The sequence below is a fragment of the Amblyraja radiata genome, chromosome 28 (genome assembly GCF_010909765.2).
Source record: "Amblyraja radiata isolate CabotCenter1 chromosome 28, sAmbRad1.1.pri, whole genome shotgun sequence".
NCBI lineage: Eukaryota > Metazoa > Chordata > Chondrichthyes > Rajiformes > Rajidae > Amblyraja > Amblyraja radiata.
In genome coordinates, this window is record NC_045983.1 from 20,301,493 (window position 1) to 20,324,929 (window position 23,437).

The 23,437-nt window shown below is 39.6% G+C and overlaps 1 protein-coding gene and 1 long non-coding RNA gene across 11 annotated transcripts in view; both read right to left on the reverse strand.

The window, feature by feature from the left end:
• The window catches only part of gtf2i (general transcription factor IIi), a 126,999-nt gene that overhangs the window by 50,672 nt on the left and 52,890 nt on the right, over positions 1-23,437 (reverse strand). For 5 of the 10 annotated variants that reach the window (XM_033046011.1, XM_033046010.1, XM_033046008.1 and 2 more), the window contains exons 11-16: positions 16,043-16,108; positions 13,941-14,003; positions 12,300-12,398; positions 11,537-11,602; positions 9,092-9,275; positions 6,582-6,640 (exon numbers count right to left, since the gene is read on the reverse strand). In XM_033046011.1, the coding sequence (XP_032901902.1) occupies positions 6,582-6,640; positions 9,092-9,275; positions 11,537-11,602; positions 12,300-12,398; positions 13,941-14,003; positions 16,043-16,108 (537 nt within the window). Of the gene's footprint in view, positions 1-6,581; positions 6,641-9,091; positions 9,276-11,536; positions 11,603-12,299; positions 12,399-13,530; positions 13,585-13,940; positions 14,004-16,042; positions 16,109-23,437 lie in introns of all 10 variants that reach the window. The other 5 variants (XM_033046007.1, XM_033046006.1, XM_033046005.1 and 2 more) reach the window with 2 other exon arrangements.
• LOC116988957 lies at positions 1,160-6,575 on the reverse strand. The gene is made up of 2 exons (XR_004416094.1): positions 4,943-6,575; positions 1,160-4,023 (listed from the first exon to the last, which is right to left on the reverse strand). It is a non-coding gene; the product is annotated as an uncharacterized LOC116988957 (long non-coding RNA).

Below are 23,437 nucleotides of genomic sequence, written 5' to 3' on the forward strand. Positions count from 1 at the left end.
TTTCCATTGGTGAGTGGTATGTTAATGAAATAGGAAGTCGGGCCGATCTCGGATGTTCCCACCTGCCCGCTGCACCTCGACTGGTACACCGGTGACTCATTGTTACAATTATCTATGGTCAATTTTGCGTTGTTAAATACCGATTTTTTTTAAATCCGTATTTAACGCAAAATCGTACATCAGTATTCTTATCGCATTTCCGTACAAAATACGGAAAATCCGTACTACTTGGCAGCTCTGCATATGGTATGAATTGTCTGGATGAATCGCAAAACAAAGCTTTTTGCTGTATCTTGGTACCCATGAGACTAATAAACGAATCCCAGTACAGATATCAAGTGGGCATAAATAGACTAGAGAAACGACCAGGTGCATGGCAAGATGCAATTAATCCAATACAAATCAAAAACTGCAATTACTAAGCTGAAGAGTGGCTGAAGAGTTAAAGGGCATGAAAACTGTAATGAGAAACTATGCACAACTGCAGCTACGGGAGTAGGGACCTGCCCTGGGATTCCATCCAGGACAGTGGAGGTGATCCCAGTTAGATTAACTTTGCTGTACAGCAGTATTGCACTAAGGCACTAAGGTTTCTCAACCGCGGTTCCGCGGGAACGCTCGGGTTCCGAGAGAAATAGTGATAAATAAATTAGACCAGGGGTGTCAAACTACCAGCCCACAGGCCGGACGGAAGGAACCGAATCTGTAGGGATGTTGCAAAATTTTGAGATTTAAAAAAAATCATGCCTGTAATTTCTCCCATCAGATAAAGCATAAAAAGAACTTTAATTTGATACCTAATTCATTTTTATATCTTCAGTATTAAAAACGTTATGGTCATTTTCACACTCAGAAATTAGCATCTTGTTCCCTATTGCTTTTCCATTAACCCCAACACAAAAGCTGTGATCGATGACAATCAATTGAATTAAAAGCCGATAACTTTCTTAAAAATTAAGAGAACTGAATAAATGTTTCAGTTATTATAGATTGAAGCATTCTGAAACAAATATGATACATCTTACTTGGATGACCTGAAATTAAAGTATATAATTAGTTAATTACCTAATTAAATAGCTGATTACAAAATTAACTGTTGTGACGGAAATAATAAACACCCAGACTGCCTTGAAAATTCAAAAATGTGATATTCTCAAGATCAGAACTTTAATATTATTGTATTATATGCTGTAAATCCGTAACAGACAGGTAAAGAAATTACAATTTCTAGCAAAAGGCCAAGTCTTCATGGAGAACATCAGCTGCTAGCAGGTACATTGGCATATCATAATCAGTAGCATTATCATAATCCTCAGACTGCAAATAATAAGCAACTCTGTACACCTTGTTTTTCCTCAACTTCAATTTTGGCATTGTAAACTACAAGTTTTTGCTCTTCAAACCATGCATGACATGTTTTTCTGCTCACTACTTTCCCATTAAGAATGTCCTGGAGATCCTCACATTTGTAGTAGTCCAAATTCAGATAATCTCTGCTAATGCTGTATAAATCACGTCTCTTTTCCCCCCTATTCTTTTCCTCTTTCGTGTCCCGAGCATGCTCCTTGTCTTTCTGTCTCTTGATGATTTCTGCTCTCAATTCCTTCCGTTTTTTCTTCCATCTGTTCCTCTGCACTCTCCCCCATTTCACTGCCTTACAGAGCACCTCCTCCCTACGTTGCTCCTCGAGATTATCAAGGAAGTTGATTGTTCTATTCTTGCAGGCCCGCATCCTACATGACAAATAGCACATGCGGGCATTGGGACATTTCAGTTTCGATGAGCTAAACAACCCCATTATCTCCTCCACATCAATGTTGTGTGATCTTGCTGATGCAGTCTCCTCCTTCAGTTTCTCAGTTACATCAAGTTCAAAGTATTTACTATATTGCCTTTCCAACAGTGATGACAGCTTGAAGACAGCTGCTCATCATTAAACTGAACTGTAGATGTACTGGTAGCTCCTGAAGTTTTGTCAACATGGCATCAAGATGCACCTCCTCCCCGAAGAAATCTTCCCTTGCCAATATCAAGTTCTCTGGATTTTGTGTGGCTTTCTTTAGAGCAGCAATCACCCCTTTAACCACTTTGATGCCATCAACATGGTTGATCTGATTCTGGCTTGAAGTGTAGAAGGGCTTCATCCAAAGACCAGTCAGATATTTGCCAAGTAAGCCCAATATCTGAAGTTCTACTTTTGCTGCAGCCTGGGTGAGGATGGCGCTTCTCAACCCCCCCCCACAGGAGCTTCCGCTATTCAGCAAGGCAACAAAGTCATCATAATGTTCTATGAGCTTGCCACTAATATGGAAAGTATATGTAATCTGTTGCCACGGTACCGTGGGAGGACACCGCAGGGGATGTTCCCTTCATCCAAAAATACAACAAATCCTTTTGGGTCACCTTTTCCATCTGCATCATGACATTTCATCTGCAGTATGACATTTCCTGCTAGACAGTCCTTCCCAAACAAGACTTTGCCTCTGGATTGTTTGTGCTTTTTGAGGGCTGAGCGAACTGGCGCTACGATGGAGTCAAGTGGATGCAAATGGCAGTAGAGCTCATTCAAAGATTTACCCCACTCACTGTTAACAATCCTAATACCAGCATGATTAGCTGCACACCCATCACTCAGTGTATTTGTAATGTTGTCTATCATCGTTTGCCTGGTGTCTTGGAAATCCGCTGCTCATTGAAATAAGTGTAAATTTCACACAAATTGTCAACAGTATCGCAAATATGTTGCGCATGGCCCTCAGCAGTCCCACCAGCCAATTCATCGACTGCTGCAGAAAGACATTAATTTGTGGTGGTGAAGTGTACACTGTTAATATGGGTCTCTTCTTGGACGGTTACATCAAAACCAAGTCAAATCATTTGTTGCTAAGATCATCTCTGCTGTATAACTCAGCAACAGCTCCCAATTCTCGGGCCATAACTTCAACTGCACTGCGTTGAGGAACACTATCCAGATCAAGTCCACACCACTTGTGCAACTGGCGTATCAGGATTGAAATGTTTGCTGTGGGAGTTTTGTTTACAATACAGTCAAACACATGCATCCTTGTCATTGAGGAATAAGTCTTCTGGTCCACCTTTGACTTGACAATACTGGCAGCCTCCAGAGTTTCGATTGTTTCTTTGAGGCCAAGATTGTCAAATTTGAGGCGTCTTACATCCTCTTCCCAATTGTCTGTGTTCAAAAACTCTGCCTTGGTTTCAGCAAGCTCTCATGCCAAAGTATTCCCACGTAATTTGGTTTTGTTCCTGAATCTTTCTGTCCATCAAATCTATTTGGTTTTGTTTTCTCTTTAAGGTCTGATTAACTACATGTTTGGGAGTTTTCAACTGTGCCCTAAGTTCACTGATCTTTGTGCGATACTTTAGTGCAAGAGCGATCTTGGAGATGGACAGAAAGTTTAGTCTTGTCTTCATTTTTTATGTTTCCTTGGTGAAAGACTTACAAGTTCTCTGCTACATCTTGTGAGAAACACTAGATGTCAATGGCATTGGTTCAGGAGAGGCAGCAGCTGTCGTTGGCGTTGCTAGATTCAGTGGAGGATGCAGACGATAACTGTCATCGCCAATGTCCTCAGTGTCTTGAAATATGGGCACTTGGCTTTCGGCAGACGTCAAGGATTCAGGATCGTGAGCATCAGGCAGTGGAATATCATCCAAAGAAATGTGATGACTGCCTTCTAGAAGTTTAAAAGTTTCATCACAAATTTCCGTAAATTTTCTTGGGATTGTTGAGCTTTTTAAACTTGAGCAAAGTCCGGTTAACGAGAGTCCTCACCCTTGAGTAACAACTGAATAGCCTTCTGCATCCGACAAAGAACAATGTGAACTCAGCCGACTGTTTCAGACCGACTTTTTCCAAACGAGGTATACAAGTACAAGATGTGTCCATTTTTAAGATCCCTCTTAGACTCGGGCATGACAGAAATTCACTTCAAGGTGAGCTCTAGCTATGCCAAGCTGGGCATTTGGACTGACAATTTTGTGTTTCTTCTTCGAAGGCATCTGAAAAATGTAAAGAAAAAAACCACTGAACAACATTAAGTAGAAACAAGTTTTTATTTGCAGTTTTAGAAAAAAAGTTGAAATGATTTTGTTCAACAAAATGCCTAACACAAGTTAAACGTTAAAACAAATAGTAAATGCCCAACAAAATATTCATATTCATCAGTGTCATCAAATCAATCATTCATCTCAATTCAATTACTAGATCTAAACATCTATCCCATTCTTAAGAAAAGGCTAAAATATTTGTTTTAAATAGCCAAAGTATCTAGATAACAAACTGATCCCATTCACACTAAAATTCACAATATAACATGATTTTTAAATCTCCATGAATTTCTATGCCAAATGGAAGGAATTGAATGTTTAATTCCCATAAAATTTTCTGTTGGTTTATAACACGGCTGCAGGCAAGGGCCGTTTTACACAGACATGTGCTCAAAATCCACAAACATCCCCTGTCAAGATAATAAAAATCATTATTTTTTGCACGATTGTGTCATTACATCTAAATTATCTTTATTTTGTCAAGTCAAGCCAATTTTATTTCTATAACACATTTTTTGTGTAATTGTCTATCCATGATCAATATTTTCATACTAAATATCCAACTAAAAACGATGTACTGTGGAAGTTTTTAGTCAGATATTTAGTAAGAAAATATTGATCATGTATAGACAATAACACAAAAATAGATAATTTAGATGTTCTTGTGACACGATTGTGCAAAAAAATAAAGAATTTGATTTTCTTGAGTGGATGTTTGTGGATTATGATACAGAGATCGGATTTTGCTCACTCAGTCGGCAGGCAAGACACAGCCGATATAAGTGCCTAAATAACATATATAGCATCAGATTAAAATGAAATTATACCAAAAACTAGATAAGATATTAATTAAATATCCTACAGCACATACCTTTGATTTGTCCTGTCTTGCGATCCGTGATTTTGAAGGCGTTGAGGTTGGGCCCGATTTTCATCCAGCGATTCAATAGTCATGCAACGTTTTTTTTTGTTTTTTTTAAAATCGCGAACGGGATGACAGAACATTTCTTCAATAAGCTTGTCGTACGTGGAAATCACTCTCTGACAAACAATAAAACTCTGCATTTTAATCACCCCCCCTCGAGTCGTATGCACAGGCAGAGGGCAGAACTGGAGTGTCACTGATGGCAGGAATTTGTAACAACGCTACAATCTGGCCCGCTACCAGATCGGGCTGCAGATGTCCCCAGTTCCGGGGCATCTGGGCTTCTCCTGAGCCGCTGCTCGTGCGCGTGACCCACCTCCTTAGTCAGCCGCCCGCTCCTTATATGGTGTGAGAAGCCGCGGCTGCGCGCTGCCAGCATTGTGACGACTCCTTGACTGACACCCAACCCGACCAATCAAACCGCAAATGCTACTTGGGGGGCAGGTCTGAACGCGGCGAGATTCAGAACAAACGGGCTGGGCGTCATCCCACGTGACTGCCACCAGGCTGGCCCAATAGAAGGGACTACCCTCTGGGTAGTCAGCTGTGCCAATGACAAGGCAGGGGTGGGTGCTGAGCGGGGTTAGGTTGCGCAGTACGGAGCGGCTGGGTGCTGGGTTCGAATGCCGTCAGGAAAAACCCCCAACATTGCACTGTGGGTACTTTTCTCTCATGGCGGAGGAGAGAGCTCAGCCGACCGCAAAGCGTCTCTGTTCAAGGCCCTTCCCAGTCTCCCGATCGTTCCAGAAACCCGCACTGACTGGGAGAGGCCACAACCTCGGAGTCTCTCTTGGATAACAGCGCTAAAATGGTGGCGGAGAAATAGACCTAGTTGTTTCGTTAGGTCTACATTTGTGTCTGCTAATGTTCGATTTCAAATTATTAGCCAAAATAGCATTGTTTTTTCTCTCTCTCATCACAAATTTCTTGTAGCCTACAACTGCAAGTTAATACCAATTATAAAAGTAATGCTTGCTAGGCAATCTTCTTCAAAAGAAACAAAATTCGTAAAGTGAAACACTTTGTAGTTATAACAGAGACTGAGACACATGAGAGCAGGTTGAAAAAATGAAAGCAACAAAAGCTGTGGGAGCACGTGCGCTCTGATCCAGCCCGCGTGAAGTCGAACTTTGCCCTATCTGGTCCGTGACCTAAAATTAGTTTCACGGCCCTGAACTAGACCAAGCGTGGACCCGTTGGGTCCCCCTCCCCAACACAATATTCCCCCAGTAGCAATCACTTATACATAACGCTGGATGTTAAAATGGCAATCCCGGCCTGGCAATCCTCCCCCAACTGCGCAGGCACGGCCGACGGGTCCCCGTTGACGCCAGAGATCACCATTATGACGCGAGTCAAAATGGCAATCTCAAAACGCCGACGGGCCCGGCAACCCCCAGCTCAGGGGTTCCCGGAGACATAAAAATTCTTTCAAGGTTTCCGCAAGGGTAAAAAGATTGAGAAACGCTGCATTAGAGTATTGATCAAATGAAGTTCCAATGTAATCAGAATATCGACGATCAGCCTCCGTATTAAACAGCAAGAAATAGACCACCACACACCCTTTCAAAGTCTGCACACTTACCTCCTGGGACCGTTTTATCAGGAATTGTTTCTTCTTGCTCACTAGTTAATAGTTCTGGTCTGGAGAACAAAAAAAAGTTTTTTTTTCTAACTCACCTTTAATTGCACCTTCATGCAAAATAACTGCAGACTGGATATTTTGTTATACAGTGGAAAAACATTCAGCCTAATAACCACCATTTTACATTACAACTAAAAAATAAATAAAAACCTGTACAAATTATTTGATACGCGTTTCATTGAAATAAGTTATATTTTTAGAAGTTAGACAAAAATGCTGGAGAAACTCACCGGGTGAGGCAGCATCTATGGAGCGAAGGAAATAGGGAATGTTTCGGGCCGAAACCCTTCATAGATGCTGCCTCACCCGCTGGGTTTCTCCAGCATTTTTGTCTACCTTCGATTTTCCAGCATCTGCAGTTCCTTCTTAAATATTTTTAGAAATGATTGTTTGCTTTAATTACATTAAGAAACAAACGTGCACATATGAGAAATGATTTGGTGGAATAGGTGAAGAGACATTAAACTGATCTAGAGTCCTCATGCAAAACAGAAGACAGAGCAGGATTTCAATTTCCTATCAAGAAATGTTGATTCTATTTGTGCAACTTCTGCTATTAAGATATGGTCCGTCACATAATTTACTGCTTTTCCCTACACAGGTTCATTAATAATTCTTTTGCACAGAAAGCAAAAGGGTACATGTAATGAAGTACAAGATTATGAAAGTGGTCTGCATGCATATCAATCCAATACTTAGGCAAGCAAATATACAGATATATTGAGATGGGAAGAGCATAAACATTGGTATATACCGCTTGGGCTGAATACCGTACTTCTGCATCAGAGAGCCTATACAATTGTATTTGAAGGTATGATTCATTTGCTGCACAAAATAGAGGAAAGTACCAAATGCATAAATAATAAAGATAAAAAGATGGTGTAACTGTACACTGATATAGGATTGTGAAAATAAGGCATTAGCACAGACATTGTGCAAACAAGGCATTCCCCTTAAATATGGGAATAGGAGGATAGGGCTGAAGATGGCATGCTGAGGAACAGGTGCGGGCAGTAGCGTTTCAGGTTTTTGGACCATTGGCATCTCTTCTATGGCAGTAAGAGAGGGTGCACCTGAACGGCACCAAACCAAAATCCTGTTGGAGCGATTTACTAGATATAGTTTTTGCTAGATTGTGGCTTTAAACCAGTCTGGCAGAGGGGTGGGTCCAAAGCAGTAGTGTGGATGAGAAAGTAGTGACAAATAAATTAGAGAGCAAATGCAGACGAAAGGGCAGGCAGGAGTGTGGCAGGGAGCAAGGGAAGAATGATGGATTAAACTGCATTTATTTCAATGAAAGAGGCCTGACGGGCAAGGAAAATTAACCCAGGATATGAGATTGGGAAATTCTAGCTATAGCAGAAACATAGTTAAGGGAGGTACAGAATTGGCAGCACAATGTTCTGAGGTACAAATGCTGCACGGGTTATAGTGATAGAGATGGGAGAGGAACAGTGGCTTTTTTGGTTAGGAAGAACATTACGCCAGTACTGAGTGAGGACATTCCTGGGGGAGTCATCCAGTGATGTTACATGGGCAGAACTGAAAAGCAAGAAGAGGGTGATCACTTTGATGGTATCGTACAATAGATCCCATCAATAATCAGCAGGAATTAAAGTATACATGGTCTTTCTCTGTGCATCATGTTGTAATTTTTGTTTAATTTATCAAACAAACCGGATAATGGTTGATAAAGGAGGTTTTTATTCACAATATGAACTTTTACAATTGGATTTCTGATTAGATGAGAATGGGTAGGATAACCATAGATGTTATATCATTGGCTGAGAGTCTGTACTTATCTTGAAATGTTTGCTTTGTGGATTGTCAGTTAAATGATTTAAATATAATGCAAAATTAATGATTGGTTTTGGAAGACATGTTGCAATGTGAACATGGGATTGGGAAATTCTAGCTCGAACAAAAACATGGTCAAGGGAGGTACAGAATTGGCAATGCAATGTTCTGGGGTATAAATGCTGCAAAACCCAATCAAATTAAAGAGCATGTTTATGCTTTATTAAGATCTATTACACACAAATTAGTGTCAAACGGTGCCGAATTAGCAGGAATTGACTGAAGTGTAAATTAACGGATTATGTACACTGAAATACAATAAAATACGTGAAATTTTAGAAATTATGAGCAATAATTCAATAACATATCTTCAAGAACAAAAAAAATTGCTACATTTACATATTCACCATACCTTTGTCCCATTCCCACTCCCACCAGTAAACCAATGATGGCCAAAAGTAGAAGACTGATTCTTGATACACAATAGAAAGGGTAAAATGTAAATGCCCTACATTTATACAAGTGCTCAGAATCTTCAAGTATTTCAAAGCTCTTTACAGCAAATAACTACTTACGGGGTACTTAACAATAGCCAATAAAATCCAACACACTAGTTCTCTCGCTAATAAATCAAATTCTTACTAAATCCATACCTTTTTATAACAAATTTTATCCTGTCTTTTGCTAGAAGGATCCTTTCTAATCTTGGAATTCCATAGGTGGATGGCCTCCTGAATGGAATTCCTTCAGGTAAACCATCAACACAAAGATCTTCGGAATTCGACTGGAAGAGTGGATATGGGATCGCAACTGGTCCGGTAGCAAGAGTGGCTCGAGCTAAAATTTTACACAATGTTAAGATTTAGATCTATTATAGTAGCTTCATACAATACCTATTCTAAATTACTTACACTCCACTTTGCAGTGAACATACTTAAATGCAAAGGGTTGAATAGGAACATTACCAAGTTGCTGAATGACATTTCTCAATATAGAGCAATGAAAAATATGGGAGGGGAGATTTTTAAGCATCATGAGATATCCTTGCCAAACCCTGAAGTCTAGTTCTGCAGACTAAGCAAGCCGGCTTAATTCACTAATTTAATAAGACAATGCATTATCACCAAACTAAAACAAAGATGCCCCAAAACCAAGAAATTTACGTATATTTTTCTTTAATAACCCCGCAAAAGACATTAGACTGATATTTAGAGGTAGGAAAAATAGGAATCGGGATAATAAATAAAATTACAGGTCCAGATATCATTAGAAATTTTACAGCACAAAGGGCTATTAGAAACATAGAAAATAGATGCAGATGTAGGCTATTCAGCCCTTCGCCAGCACCACCATTCAATACGATCATGGCTAATCATCCAGAATCACTACCCTGTTCCTGCTTTCGCCCCATATCCCTTGATTCCATTAGCCCCAAGAGCTATATCTGACTATCTCTTGAACATATCCCATATATTCGCCTCCACTGCCTTCTGTGGCAGGGAACTCCGCACATTCACAACTCTCTGGTAGAAAATGGTTTTCCTCATCGCAATCCGAAATGGCCAACCCCTTATTCTTAAAATGGTCTGGACTTCCCCAACATGGGGAACATTTTTCCTGCATCTAGCCTGCCCAATCCTTTAAGAATTTTATAGGTTTTTAATAAGACCCCCTCTTATCCTTCTAAATTCCAGTGAATACAAGCCCAGTCAATCCATTCTTTCATATGTCAGTCTCGCCATCTCAGGAATAAACCTGGTGAGCCTGCTCTGCACTCCCTCAATAGCAAGAATGTTCTTCCTCAAATTAGGACACCAAAACTGTAATTTTTTTTAACCATATTTGGCCCACTCTGGTAACAGCTCATCTTAGAACCATTTCATTACTCCTTTTCTCCTGCAATTCCCATTATCCATTCTTCTTTGAAAGTTACTGCTGAATTGTTTCTGGTATCCATTTGAAAAGTAAATTTACCTCCTTTAGTTCTTCTATCAATAATCTTAAATCCTTGTCCTCAAATTATTAATCCTCTTGTCAGTGAAAAGGTTCTCCTAACATACTTTATGATAAGTTCATAATTTGAACAGCTCGTCAATCTTCCCATAACCTCTCTTGTTCTAAAGTTAATCAGCCCACTCCATCAGACTCTTCAGATTGTAACTGCTAGGTTCTAAGAACAGGAAAATACTGTAGATGCCGAAGTCTAAAACAGAAAACGTCAGAAATGCAGAAGGTCATCAGGGTGTTTCAGTGGAGACAATCAAAATTACCATTTCAGATTGGTGACCTTTATCAAAACTGTGAAATACTCTGGGGCAAAGCCCATTTTAAGATGCAATATTGGGGAAAGAATAGGCAGGGAAGGAGGAAAAGGCCCCCAAAATGTTATTCAAGAAAGTGGAGGAAGAGATGGATTTAAAAAAATGACAGCAAGGATGATGGAGCTGGATTCGAGTGTGATAAACACTGGGTTAACAATAGTGGGTCTGGTAAATCAGCCAAATACATTTGAAGTTAGCAGCAAGGTGCAAAAACAAATGCATGCTAGAAATGTAAACTGCATAGACTGAAACCGCCAACTGAATGTAATAATTCAACAGCATTAAACCCAAGGCTATAATGTCCCATTGAAATAAAATGCACCAGAAACACTCAAGTCAGGCAACATCGTTAACATGTCACACTGAGGACCTTTTGATCAAAACTATATTGTGCCATTCTTCATGGAAGCATTTGGCTTCAATGGAACTAGTTAAGAACTAATCCGAGTAACTGAATACATTGTAGAATTAAATACAACAAATTTCCAACCATCAATTACCAGTTCAATAAATGTAATCCATTATCAGTCAAGATTGAATACTCTTTACCATTGCAATAATGTACAGCCCATCTCATGCAATCAGCTTGGGTTACTAATAGCCACCTACATTTTCTAATGACTGTCCCCCTCAGTATCATAATCACGCTCACCTCTGCCCACATCCCTAATCGACTTGCTGGCCTTCACATTAACCATAATTAGGACCAACTTATCCTTATTTTGAAAGGAGTAAAACAATCTGATACGTTACACAATATGTTACCGTAATAATTACCATATTTGCTATCAAAGAGTTCTTCCACTTGCTTTCTTAAATCGGTAATTCTTGCATTCCATTGTTCTGCATTTATGAAAAGTTTGCGAATTAATTAAAAAAGCTCAAGATCAGTATAACTAGAGAAAAATTGTGGTAACCAATACCCAGATACAGTGAATCCCGTTGATTAATTTGTGCACAGCAATGACTCCAAGTAGTGATGAATGCAGAAACCTTTAAACCAGAGTGTATCAAATATTGCCTACTGTAAACATAGAATACATGCAAGACGAATTTCAAGACGCTGACAAAATAAATCAAATGTCTGATTCAAGCACAAATGTTTAATAATTAGAAGTCTAAATTATGCAGTATTTGCAGTTGAGATGTTAAAGCAAAGTTCTGTACTTTATTTTGTTGAATCAGCCAAATTGAATGTTCTGAACAAAAGTTACTTATGAACCATCTCACAAATGAATTTTCCTTGCACACCTACTGGATTGAAAAATCTAATCATTATGGTAAAACAAATTTAACATAATGTACAACACAGAAAATGAATGATATAAAACAAACTAAACTTCCAAAAAGCATTTTGTATTGTTTAATTAAAGACCATTAAGAATGAAAAATCAAAAATTACAATTACACTTATTAAAATATCCATTGTGATTTCTGCATAATCATAGAATACATAGCATCTAGCAAGTCTGATGATTGGTCCAGTTTATCTAGCAATGGAAACAAATCTTCAAGAAATTGAAATAGTACTTTAACTCACCAAAATTGAATTCCCTACTTTTCCGCTTCGCGGTGGCCCCAGCATCCGTCAGCTGTACTGTATACTTTTGTCGCTTATTTGGTGGCAAATATTCATCATCTAAAAATAGAAAATGCAGTTTCATAACTTTTCCATGCTTTTCATAAAACTGTGAACCATAAATGGCCTCTCATACTTATCCAAATAACCTGATCTACAGTGCCTTTTGATTTCACTGTAATCTTGTTGATGCATTCATGACAAAAATTTGGAATCCCAAGTACCCAAATGGCCACACTGAATGAGGACTTAAATAAAAGTAAGCAGAATCGTGGGATATATAGAATCTAGCATGTGCACTCAACTAGGCAGTGTTTACATAAATGAAAAATAAACAAAACTGCTGGTAATGTAAGAATAATAATAAAAAAATGCTGGAAACATTTTCAGCAAAGGAACACACCACAGCAAGGATGTCGGGTGCATTATGAATAGCTGTACCATCCTGGCAAGGCCTCCAGCATTAATTATGGTTCAGGTAAGATGCAGTTAAGCATTTTCTTTCCATTTTCAAGGATGATTCAGGAGGAACCTCCCATCCAAATTGTATCTCATTAAGCTTTGTTGATTTACTTTTGCAGCTAACTTTGCTTTGATTGTATAACTTTACTTCAAAACAAAGCAAAACAGATCATTACAACATTGCTGCTCATGGGCCTTGCTAAATGGTGATTGTCAATTCACAAGGTTTACAACAATGATTATATGACAAAAAGTGCTTAAGTGGCTATTATTTGGGAATCAGATCTTGTACGGTACTAGAAACTATCCAAATTAAACTTGGTAACTTTGCTACAATATTTGCTGTTTGATTACCATGCTACTTTTTCCCCTCCCATATTTTCTTGTACTCTCCCTCTTCCATCTGATATCGTTCTCTTTCGGTATTAATATTGTCCTTCTATATTCTGTTCCCTCCAAAATACTATTCTTTGCTAACGTATCCCTCCAATGTCTATACCAATACCCCATTATGAATAACAAACGAGGATTTCATAGAAACTGCACCCACATTTTTCTCAATCTATCAAGATAAATTATTTTACAATAACCAACCGGTTTCTTCATTCTCCATTATGCTCTTCTGTTTGTTACAAGAACATAGACGCATTGAAATATTCCATTTTATTTTAATGAAAACTGATATCTTGCCACAAGTCAGACTGGTCTAGTATAGTTTAAAAGCTTCCACCTGCACATCTTTCATGCCGGCTCCCAGACATTTTCTTTTTCATCAAGTACTGCTCTACAGACATCAGGTGAAATCAAAGCTGATCAGCCAGAAGAATAAAGTATCTTAAATTAAAGACTTTGAATTATGAAATAAAATAATTTTACACTCTCAATGCAATTTGCCTAAATTTGAGGGTAAAGAGGAGCAGATCCGGAATGTGGGAACAAAAAAAGGAAAAGCACAACCAGCTGCATCTATGACTGAAATTCAAATTCACCACCCACCTGACCATTCCCTCCCTCAGAGAGGCTCACAATTGTTGTGGAATGTAATAGGAGAACAGAACCGAACACCAATTTATTCAGATTCAACTACTATATGGTAATTTCTGTGCCAACTACCGAATCAGTTAAAGACCCAATGCTTACCTTCAATAGTTACTTCTACTTCTGGGTCTTCACTAGTTTCAGAATGATCTTGGTGAGACACATCTAAGGAATACAAAACAAAATGCTTACTATTTAAGGAAAAATTAAAATTGAATAAAGCAACACAAGAAAAAGCTTTACAAATTAACACGTAACTATCATGTAATGCATTGTGCCTTATTTGACCACAGGATGTCATAATCGAGTAAAGCTTGCTTCTCAAATAAAGTCGCCATTAATAGGGCTGCTGCAATTCATTGTGTTAATTGCAAATTTTGCAATGTTACGCATCAGAATACAAATATATTTGGTCTCATGGAAAACACAATTTTACATTTTGAAGAGGCAATTAAAGTACTCGGTGATCATAGCTCTCTGCAGCACTGGCACAGCTCTGTTAAACTCTCCCAATCTTATACTTCTTAAATCTTATGTTGCAGGTCACAAGTGATGCAGCCAATTTTTTTACTCGATAAGCAGTGCTCAACTTGCTATAAATGCAAGGTTACTTGATGTCTGAAACTCAGAAATGATTTAAATATACATAGCTTTACTGTATTCAAATAAACAAGCCTGCTCAAAACTGGGATGATCCCCACATGCCGTCACCATACTGTTTGACCTTGTTAAAACTAGAAACGGAGTGGAGTTGGGGTTCAATCTTTTCAAACTTGAGCAAAAGTAAATAGCATGAAAAAAAATTGAGTTTATCAAACTGTAAAATTTCTGCTTTTTTTTCTCCCAAATTATAAATTTCAAGCAATGTTGATCCTGTTAAAAAGGAAACTGGTTCCACCAGGTGACATGTTTTAACAACTGTTGCTAACATCCCAAATTTGTGTACTTCATGGCTGCTCTGGAAATTAGTATAGCCAGGATTCTGAAGGGAAAAAATAATTAGGACTTCTCTTTCTTCTCTTCAATTAACTATGAAAAACTAAACTTAAAATTCAACAAAACTAATGTTGAAAGAAGCTTGGAAAGACTGATGTGTGTGATTTATCCATAGACTGAAGTATCCTACAAAAATGTCACTTCATCAGTAAATAACTGTCATGATTTTCTATGGCCAAAAATATCAATTATGAAAAATTATTTGATCTCAAATTGTTCATAAAATAATTTAAAGATGTCAACTGACTATCCCCATTTTAAGTTTGAGTTGAATTGCAAAGCAACCACACACATCTACTCCATGTTTTAAAATAGCTGTGTTTCAATGAGTGGTACGTGTTGAATATATCATAACATATTAACTGCTTTAGGACATGCAAAGGCAGGTCCCGCAATTTGACATTTGTAGAGGGCTCAATGCCATTATGTACAAAGGAAATGAAAGTAATCCCAACATTTTTATACAGAAGAAATAAATTAAAATTTGAAAACTGCAGATGCTACATATCGGATAAGTATTGAAAAGCTCATTAGGTCAGGCAGCACCTGTGGAAAGAAAACCAGTTAACATTACAGGCTTGGGACCCTTTGAGTTCTGAAGGGCCCCAGACCTGAAATGCTAATAGTTTATTTGTTGTTGTTGCTTGACTTGTTCTCTCAAAAGGGAAAGTAGCCGAGAAATGACAATACAAATAATCTGAGAAAGAGCTTTAATCTTATCACAGCAAATTATATGATGTCAAAGGACCTCTGGAGTAGCACAAAACATGCAAGTGCTAAAAACAGAAGCAGTTACAACCATGTTTGCCCAGAAATCTTAGATTTCTCAAATATTCTTAACAACATTTCACTCTAGCTGCACATGCACAAAACATCAATCTTACCCAGGCCATCTTATCAAGATACCAGCAGAAAAATAATTTGCAATGGTTGAAAATCAATGAATGAAACCAAGTGGCCCACAAAACTAAATTTTCTATTTTTCATATATCTAATTACAATCATTTGCAGTTTACCAATTGGTAGACCAGCAATTTGCTGAACAATTTATTATATTGTGTTAGGAATTTATACCACGTCTAATATTAAAAAATGAAAACCGTTATTTCAAAAGCTTCTGCATTAATATTTTGTTACTGCTGAGACCTCAGACTAATTTCATTTTGTCGGGCCTTACAATTAAAAAGGAAAGTTACTCCACTTCTTACCATCTGGTGTATATTCCTCATCAGTCTCATCACTTGATACATTGTCTTCATTCTGCATCTCTTCTCCTGTTGGAAAATGATCTTTTGAATATATTTATACTCCTTAATATACAACATCATTTAAAATAGATATGTAGTTCCACCGAGGTATTGTGGATTATGCCCCACATAAAGATTTTTTCTCAATCATCTACAAATTGGTGTTATATAATTTTAGTGTTAAAAAGATCAGTACGAGCCTACATCTTTTACATCATGTGGCTTCCAGTTGCATCTTTGAATAAGTGAAGAAAACTAAATTGGAAGAAAGATAACATTTTAGGCATCACTCCTTCATGTGTCCACCAGCATTGAATCAAGTTACTTGCATCGTCCTGCATTGCAAATTTCTTTGTGATTCCTTTAATCATTAGTTAGCTTTCCCTTCGTGTATCCCAAAATTTGATCCAAGCGTTTGTTGGTCAACAACCTTCACTCTTAATTTATTTGGTTTTACATTGGAGACAAAGGTGAAATAAAGCAAACATTAGTGGAACAGCTCAATAATTCCACTGCAGGAACCACAGCATCATCTGGTGACTCAGTAATAGAAACAGGGAAATGCTGCACAATACAATAAAAAATCAATACCACAGCATAACCACAGCAGATACAGCAGGACATAACAGGAACAAATGTTGCCATTCCTTTCTCATGTCTACTGCCACTCAATACCTTTGCACATTTTACACCGCAAACACAATTTAATTTCTCATGAATCAAGTCAAGAGTTACATGTAGGTACCGCCAAAAGAACAATTAAATTCTTACCTTCAGCAATGATATGGAACAAATATATTTTAACATTTTAAATTAATAACCATACTAGTGCCAATAAACACAGTGCAACCAGACAGTCCCCAGATATTCATACTTGCTGAGGTGCAGTGCAGTGTTCAAGAGCCTAATGGTTGTCAGGAAGAAGCTATTCTTGAACCCAATGGTCAGAGTTTTCAAGCTTCTGTACCTTTGTTCCAAAGGTAGGAACGAAATGACAGTGTGGCCAGGTAGTGTGGATATGATGAAATTGTTGGCGTTTTTGAGGCAGCGCTAACTATAGATCCCTTTGATGGCAGGGAAGTCTGCGTCTGATGCACTGGGCATACATTACTCCTGGGCACACATGCAACCAGTCAGATGCTCTCCAGCTTGTACGTTATAAAAGTTCAATTGTATAAGTTCAATATTATTGGTCGACATACCAGATCTCCTCAATCTTAGTACAAGAATTGATGAGCTTTGCTTGTGATTACAATTGTCAATGTGCTGCATCCACGACAGATTTTCAGAGAAATTCCCACCCAGAAAGAAAATCAGATGCGGTTAACCCATTTCTCAGAGTTTGATGACATGTTTGGAGGTGGTGGTGGTGTTGAATGCCGAACTGTGGTAGATAAACAACAGCCTGACGTACATGTTCTTATTGTCTAAGTAGTTCAGTGCAGCGTGGAGAGCCAGCAAGATCACTTCCCCATTGATCTATCGTGGTAGGTGAAATGTAATGGGTCCACATCCTTACTAAGTCATAAGACATGTTGCCTTACTCTTTGGGCACAAGCATTATTGATGACCTTTTAAAACACATGTTACCTTAATTAGAGGGTATTGGGAATATTGGGCTTGGACAAACATGGATTTTTTTTCTGTGCCAAAAGTTGAGGAGCAACCAGAGGGAAGCATGTAAAATTTGAGAGGGATAGATAGAATACAGAGAGTCTTTCCACTAGGATAGAATAATCAAATATTAGTGGTCATAACTTGATGGTGGGGAGAGTAAAGGAAATTTACAAGGAAAGTTTGTGTATGTTTAACACAGAGTGGCTGGTGCCTGGATCAATCTGCCAGGGGAGATGATAGAGGGAGATGTAAAACATAGAAACATAGAAAGTAGGTGCGAGAGTAGACCACCAGGTCCGTCGAGCCCGCACCGCCATTCGCTCATGGCTGAACACTAAACAGACACACTTACCCACAAACAGTAGACACAAGACACAGAACACAAGACACTACCCTCCCCTTTATACCGCTATCACCCCTCTCCACCCCAAGAACCTCGTGATCTCCTGGGGGAGGCAAAAAACCGGATAAAAACCCAGGTCCAATTCGGGAAAAAAATCCGGGAAATTCCTCTCCGACCCCAATCCAGGCGATCGACACTTGTCCAGGAGATCACTCAGGTCTTACTATACTAACCATACCTAGGTCCATATCCCTGCCCTCTCCCCGTAGCCCCTTATCCCCTTGGCAGCTAAAAAACCATCTATTTTAGTCTTAAATATATTTAAAGTTTCTGCTTCCACTGCTCCCTGGGGCAGTGAATTCCATAAATTAACCACCCTCTGGGTGAAGAAGTTCTTCCTCATCTCAGTTTTAAAAGAGCCCCCCCTTATTCTGCAACTATGTCCCCTAGTTCTAGTTTCCCCGATCATTGGGAACATCCTCGGTGCATCCACCCGATCAAGGCCCCTCACGATCTTATATGTTTCAATGAGATCGCCTCTCATTCTTCTAAACTCCAAAGAGTAGAGTTCCAGCCTACTTAACCTTTCCTCATATGTCAATCCCCTCATTGCAGGAATTAATCTTGTAAACCTTCGCTGCACTGCCTCCAGGGCTAGTACATCCTTTCTTAAGTATGGACCCCAGAACTGTACACAGTATTCCAAATGTGGTCTCACTAATACTGTGTACAGCTGCAGCAAGACCTCCGTGTTTTTATACTCAATCCCCCTAGCAATAAAGGCCAAAACTCCATTGGCCTTCCTGATTGCTTGCTGCACCTGCATACTAACTTTTAGTGATTCATGTACTAATACCCCTAGATCCCTTTGCGTTGCATTACAACGCAGCTCCTCCTCATTTAGAAAATAACTTGCCCTATCATTTTTTTTCCCAAAGTGAATGACTTCACATTTATTAGTATTAAATTTCATCTGCCAAGTTGTTGCCCACTCACCTAGCTTATCTATATCCTTTTGCAGACTCTTCCTATCCTCCTCATCCCCTACTTTTCCTCCCATTTTTGTATCGTCCGCAAATTTTGATATATTACACTTGGTTCCCTCCTCCAAATCATTTATATAAATTGTGAACAACTGGGGTCCCAGCACCGACCCTTGCGGAACCCCGCTAGTTACCGGTTGCCATCCCGAGTATGAACCATTTATCCCCACTCTCTGCTTCCTATTTGTTAGCCAATCCTCTACCCATGCTAATATATTACCCCCAATCCCATAATTTTTTATTTTTAGCAATAGTCTCTTATGTGGCACCTTGTCAAAAGCCTTTTGGAAGTCCAAGTATACCACATCCACCGGTTCCCCTTTATCCACCCGGGTTGTTACTTCCTCAAAGAATTCGAGCAGATTCGTTAAACAGGACTTCCCCTTCACAAAACCATGCTGGTTCTGTCCGATGAAGTCATGTTTATCCAAGTGCCCCGTTAGTGTTTCTTTAATAATTGTCTCTAACATTTTACCCACCACCGATGTTAGACTAACCGGTCTATAGTTAGCCGCCTTCTGTTTACTTCCTTTTTTAAATATAGGTGTTACATTGGCCATTTTCCAATCCACTGGGACCGTTCCTGCCTCCAGGGAGTTTTGGAAAATTATCACCAATGCATCCACAATCCCCACCGCTATCTCCCTCAAGACCCTTGGATGTAATCCATCAGGCCCAGGGGATTTATCCTCCTTCAGTCTCATTAATTTCCCTAATACCACCTCCTTGGTGATCTTAATAGTATTTAGCTCCTCCATTCCTACCGCCCCCTGTTTATCCAGCGTTGGAATATTTTTTGTGTCTTCTATGGTGAAGACTGATACAAAATACTCGTTTAATGCCTTTGCCATTTCCATGTTCCCCACCAACAACTCTCCAGTCTCACCCTCCAATGGACCAACGTTCACCTTAGCCACCCTTTTTCTTTTTATATAGCTATAAAAACTCTTACTATTAGTTTTTATGTTGTTCGCTAAATTCCTTTCATAGTCTATTTTCCCCGTCTTAATTAATCTCTTAGTTATTTTTTGCTGACCTTTAAATGCTTCCCAATCCTCTACCCTCCCACTATCTCTGGCTACCTTATATGCCCTTGCCTTCAGCCGAATACTATCCTTTATAGTTTTACTGAGCCATGGCTGACTGTTCTTACCCTTACCCCTTTTTTTCTTCATAGGAATAAATTTTTCTTGAAGGCTATACAGTATACCCTTAAACGTACACCACTGCTCATGTACCGTCTTATTCTTGAGTCTGCTATCCCAGTCAACTTTGATCAGCTCAGTCCTCATACCTTCATAATCCCCCTTATTTAGACTAAGCACCCTAGCCTGAGTTTCAACCTGCTCCCCTTCTATTTGAATATGGAATTCGACCATATTGTGGTCACTTGTTCCCAACGAGTCCCTAACTATGACATTTTTAATTAATCCTGCTTCATTACACAGGACCAGATCCAAGATTGCCTCCCCCCTTGTCGGTTCTGTGACATACTGTTCTAGGAACCCGTCTCTAATACATTCTATAAACTCTTCCTCTAGTCTACCCTGCCCAGTTTGGTTTGCCCAATTAATATGAAAATTGAAGTCCCCCATGATTACAGCAGTTCCCTTTTTACATGCGTCAACTATTTGCAGATTTATGTTCTGACTAACAGCGTCACAGCTATTTGGAGGTCTATAAATTACACCCACTAGTGTTTTTTTCCCCTTATTATTCTCTATCTGTACCCAAGCTGTTTCACTATCCTGATCCTTCAACGCAATATCCTTCCTCTCTATTGCCGTTATTCCCTCCCTTATTAAAAGGGCCACCCCTCCTCCCTTTCTTTCCTGTCTATCTTTCCTAATTGTCGAGTACCCCTCTATATTTAACTCCCAGTCCTGATCCCCTTGCAGCCATGTCTCCGTAATGGCCACGATATCATAACTATATATACTTAATTGCACCGTTAATTCATTTATCTTATTACGAATACTCCGTGCATTTAGATAAAGCACTTTCAGATGATTTTTACTACCCTTCCTTTCCGTTTTTGCCCCTTTTACATCTAGAGCTTTATCTTCACACATTCTGTCTCCTGTCTCATTTTGACTTTCCGCTTCCCCACTGATACCCTGCTCTATTTCCTCTACCCCTGCCGTTATTACCCCCCTTGATACCTCCCCCCCGCTACTTAGTTTAAAGACCTCTCTACTGCCCTAGTTATATGATTTGCCAGGACCCCAGTCCCAGCACCGTTCAGGTGAAGTCCGTCCTTACAGAACAGATCCCCCCTGTCCCAGTACTGGTGCCAGTGGCCCAAGAAACCAAACCCATTATTCCCACACCAGTCTTTGAGCCACGCATTTAGCTTTTTAATTTTACGTACCCTCGCCGATTTGGCCCGTGGCTCAGGTAGCAATCCGGAGATCAGTACCCTCGAGGTTCTGCTTTTTAATTTATTCCCTAACTGCTCAAACTCCTTCAGCAGATCCTCCTTCCTCGTCCTTCCTATGTCATTGGTCCCCACATGGACCACGACCACTGGATCCTCCCCCTCCCACTGCAAATTTCTCTCCAGCATCGCAGAGATATCCTTAACCCTAGCACCGGGTAGGCAACACAGCCTTCGGGACATGTTCTGCTGGCCGCAGAGAACCTTATCTACCCCCCGAATAATACTATCCCCTATCACTACGGCATTTCTTCTAACTCCCCCCTCTTGAATGGCCTCCTGATCCACGGTGCTGCAGCCAGGTTGCTCATCCCTCCCACAGCCCCTGATCCCGTCCTCACATTGAGTAAGAGCCTCGGTCATGCTCGTCAGGGACAAGGGCTGTGGCTCCTGCCGCATCTCCTCCTGGTTCCCCCTACCTGCCTCGCTTATGGCCACACCTTCCTTTCCTTGCTCACTGCCTACTGAATTAGTTAAACTGGTCGGTGTGACCATCCCCTGGCACAAAACATCCAGGTAATACTCCCCCTCCCTGATGTACCGCAGCGTATGAAGTTGGGTCTCCAGCTCATCAATGCGGAGCTGGAGTTCCTCTAGCCTCAAACACTTACTGCAGCTGTAGGGATCTTCTACATCAATGGTGTCGACAAATTCCCACATCTCGCAGTATTGGCACATCTCCTGACCGCCCATCTTATATAAGTAATTAACTGGTCCTATTTAAGAATCCCCTACTGTATTGATACACCCCTTATTTATATAATCCTACCTCCTATAAATGGGAAAGTACTCACCCCAGCCGTAAATTACCTACTGGTTTGGCTGTCTAGTTAAATTCCTTCCGCTTTCCTGTCTGGTCCACTGCTCCCTTGCAGTGCGTGGCAAACCTCTTTGCCTCTGTTAGTCTCTGTTAGTCTCTCGAGTCTCTCGAGCCGCGGCAATGTTTAAGCAGCATTTAAACCATAGACCACGTGCAGACAGATTGAATTGTGTCATCGTGGTGCACTGAAGGGCCTGTTCCTCTGCTGCACTGTTCTATATTCTGCTTCTAATATCACTGGTTATAAACCACACTACTAGATGAACTTTCTTGGTGCTTCTGCAAGACTAATTCATTTATATTAAAAAGAACATAGTTGCCGGCAACCATAAAACATCTGCCTTTTTTGCTATACCACATTATTAATAAAATGAGCAGTGATGAAGCAAGCCATAAATTTCAAAATATAACAAATCTTATATGCTCAATTGTAATGGCATATGGAGCACATGCACAGCATATTTTAAATAATTGAAAATGACAATTCCACGTAGTTACTAAATAGTTGCTCTGCACATGTTACAACAAAAATAAATGTATAAGGGAGGAGGTACATAAAAATGGTTGATGGATGCAAAACTAGCACTGGAGCAGTGGATAATGTGATCTGGTAGTGGATTTGCAGAGGTTACAGAGATAGTGCAGCCATGCAGGGATTTCAACAAAAGAGATTCATTTAAAATCAGAGGCATTGGGATTAAATACAAATCGACAGGGATAACATCTCTCATCAAATGTATTGATACAATGTCAAAGCTAATTGAAATGCTGAATTAAATGTCGACTGCAAGAACAAAACTTCTGTTGATGCATTAAAAGGGAAAGCAATTAACCCCTCATCTTACTAGAGAACGAAGATCATTAAGCATTGCTTAAAGCAGAATATAATGATGTAATGAAACCAATTCAATTTCTCCCCTCCTTCCCACACAGATGGGTAATTTTCTATGACAATAAAATATTGCTATTCTTTTGGATGGGAAGTCTATGCAATCAAATAAGTAATGAAAACTGTGCACAATCAATGAGAAAATATCTTGGGGGGGGGGGGGGGGGGGGCGGAAACAAATACCTTTTTAAGACTTTGATTGGGAAC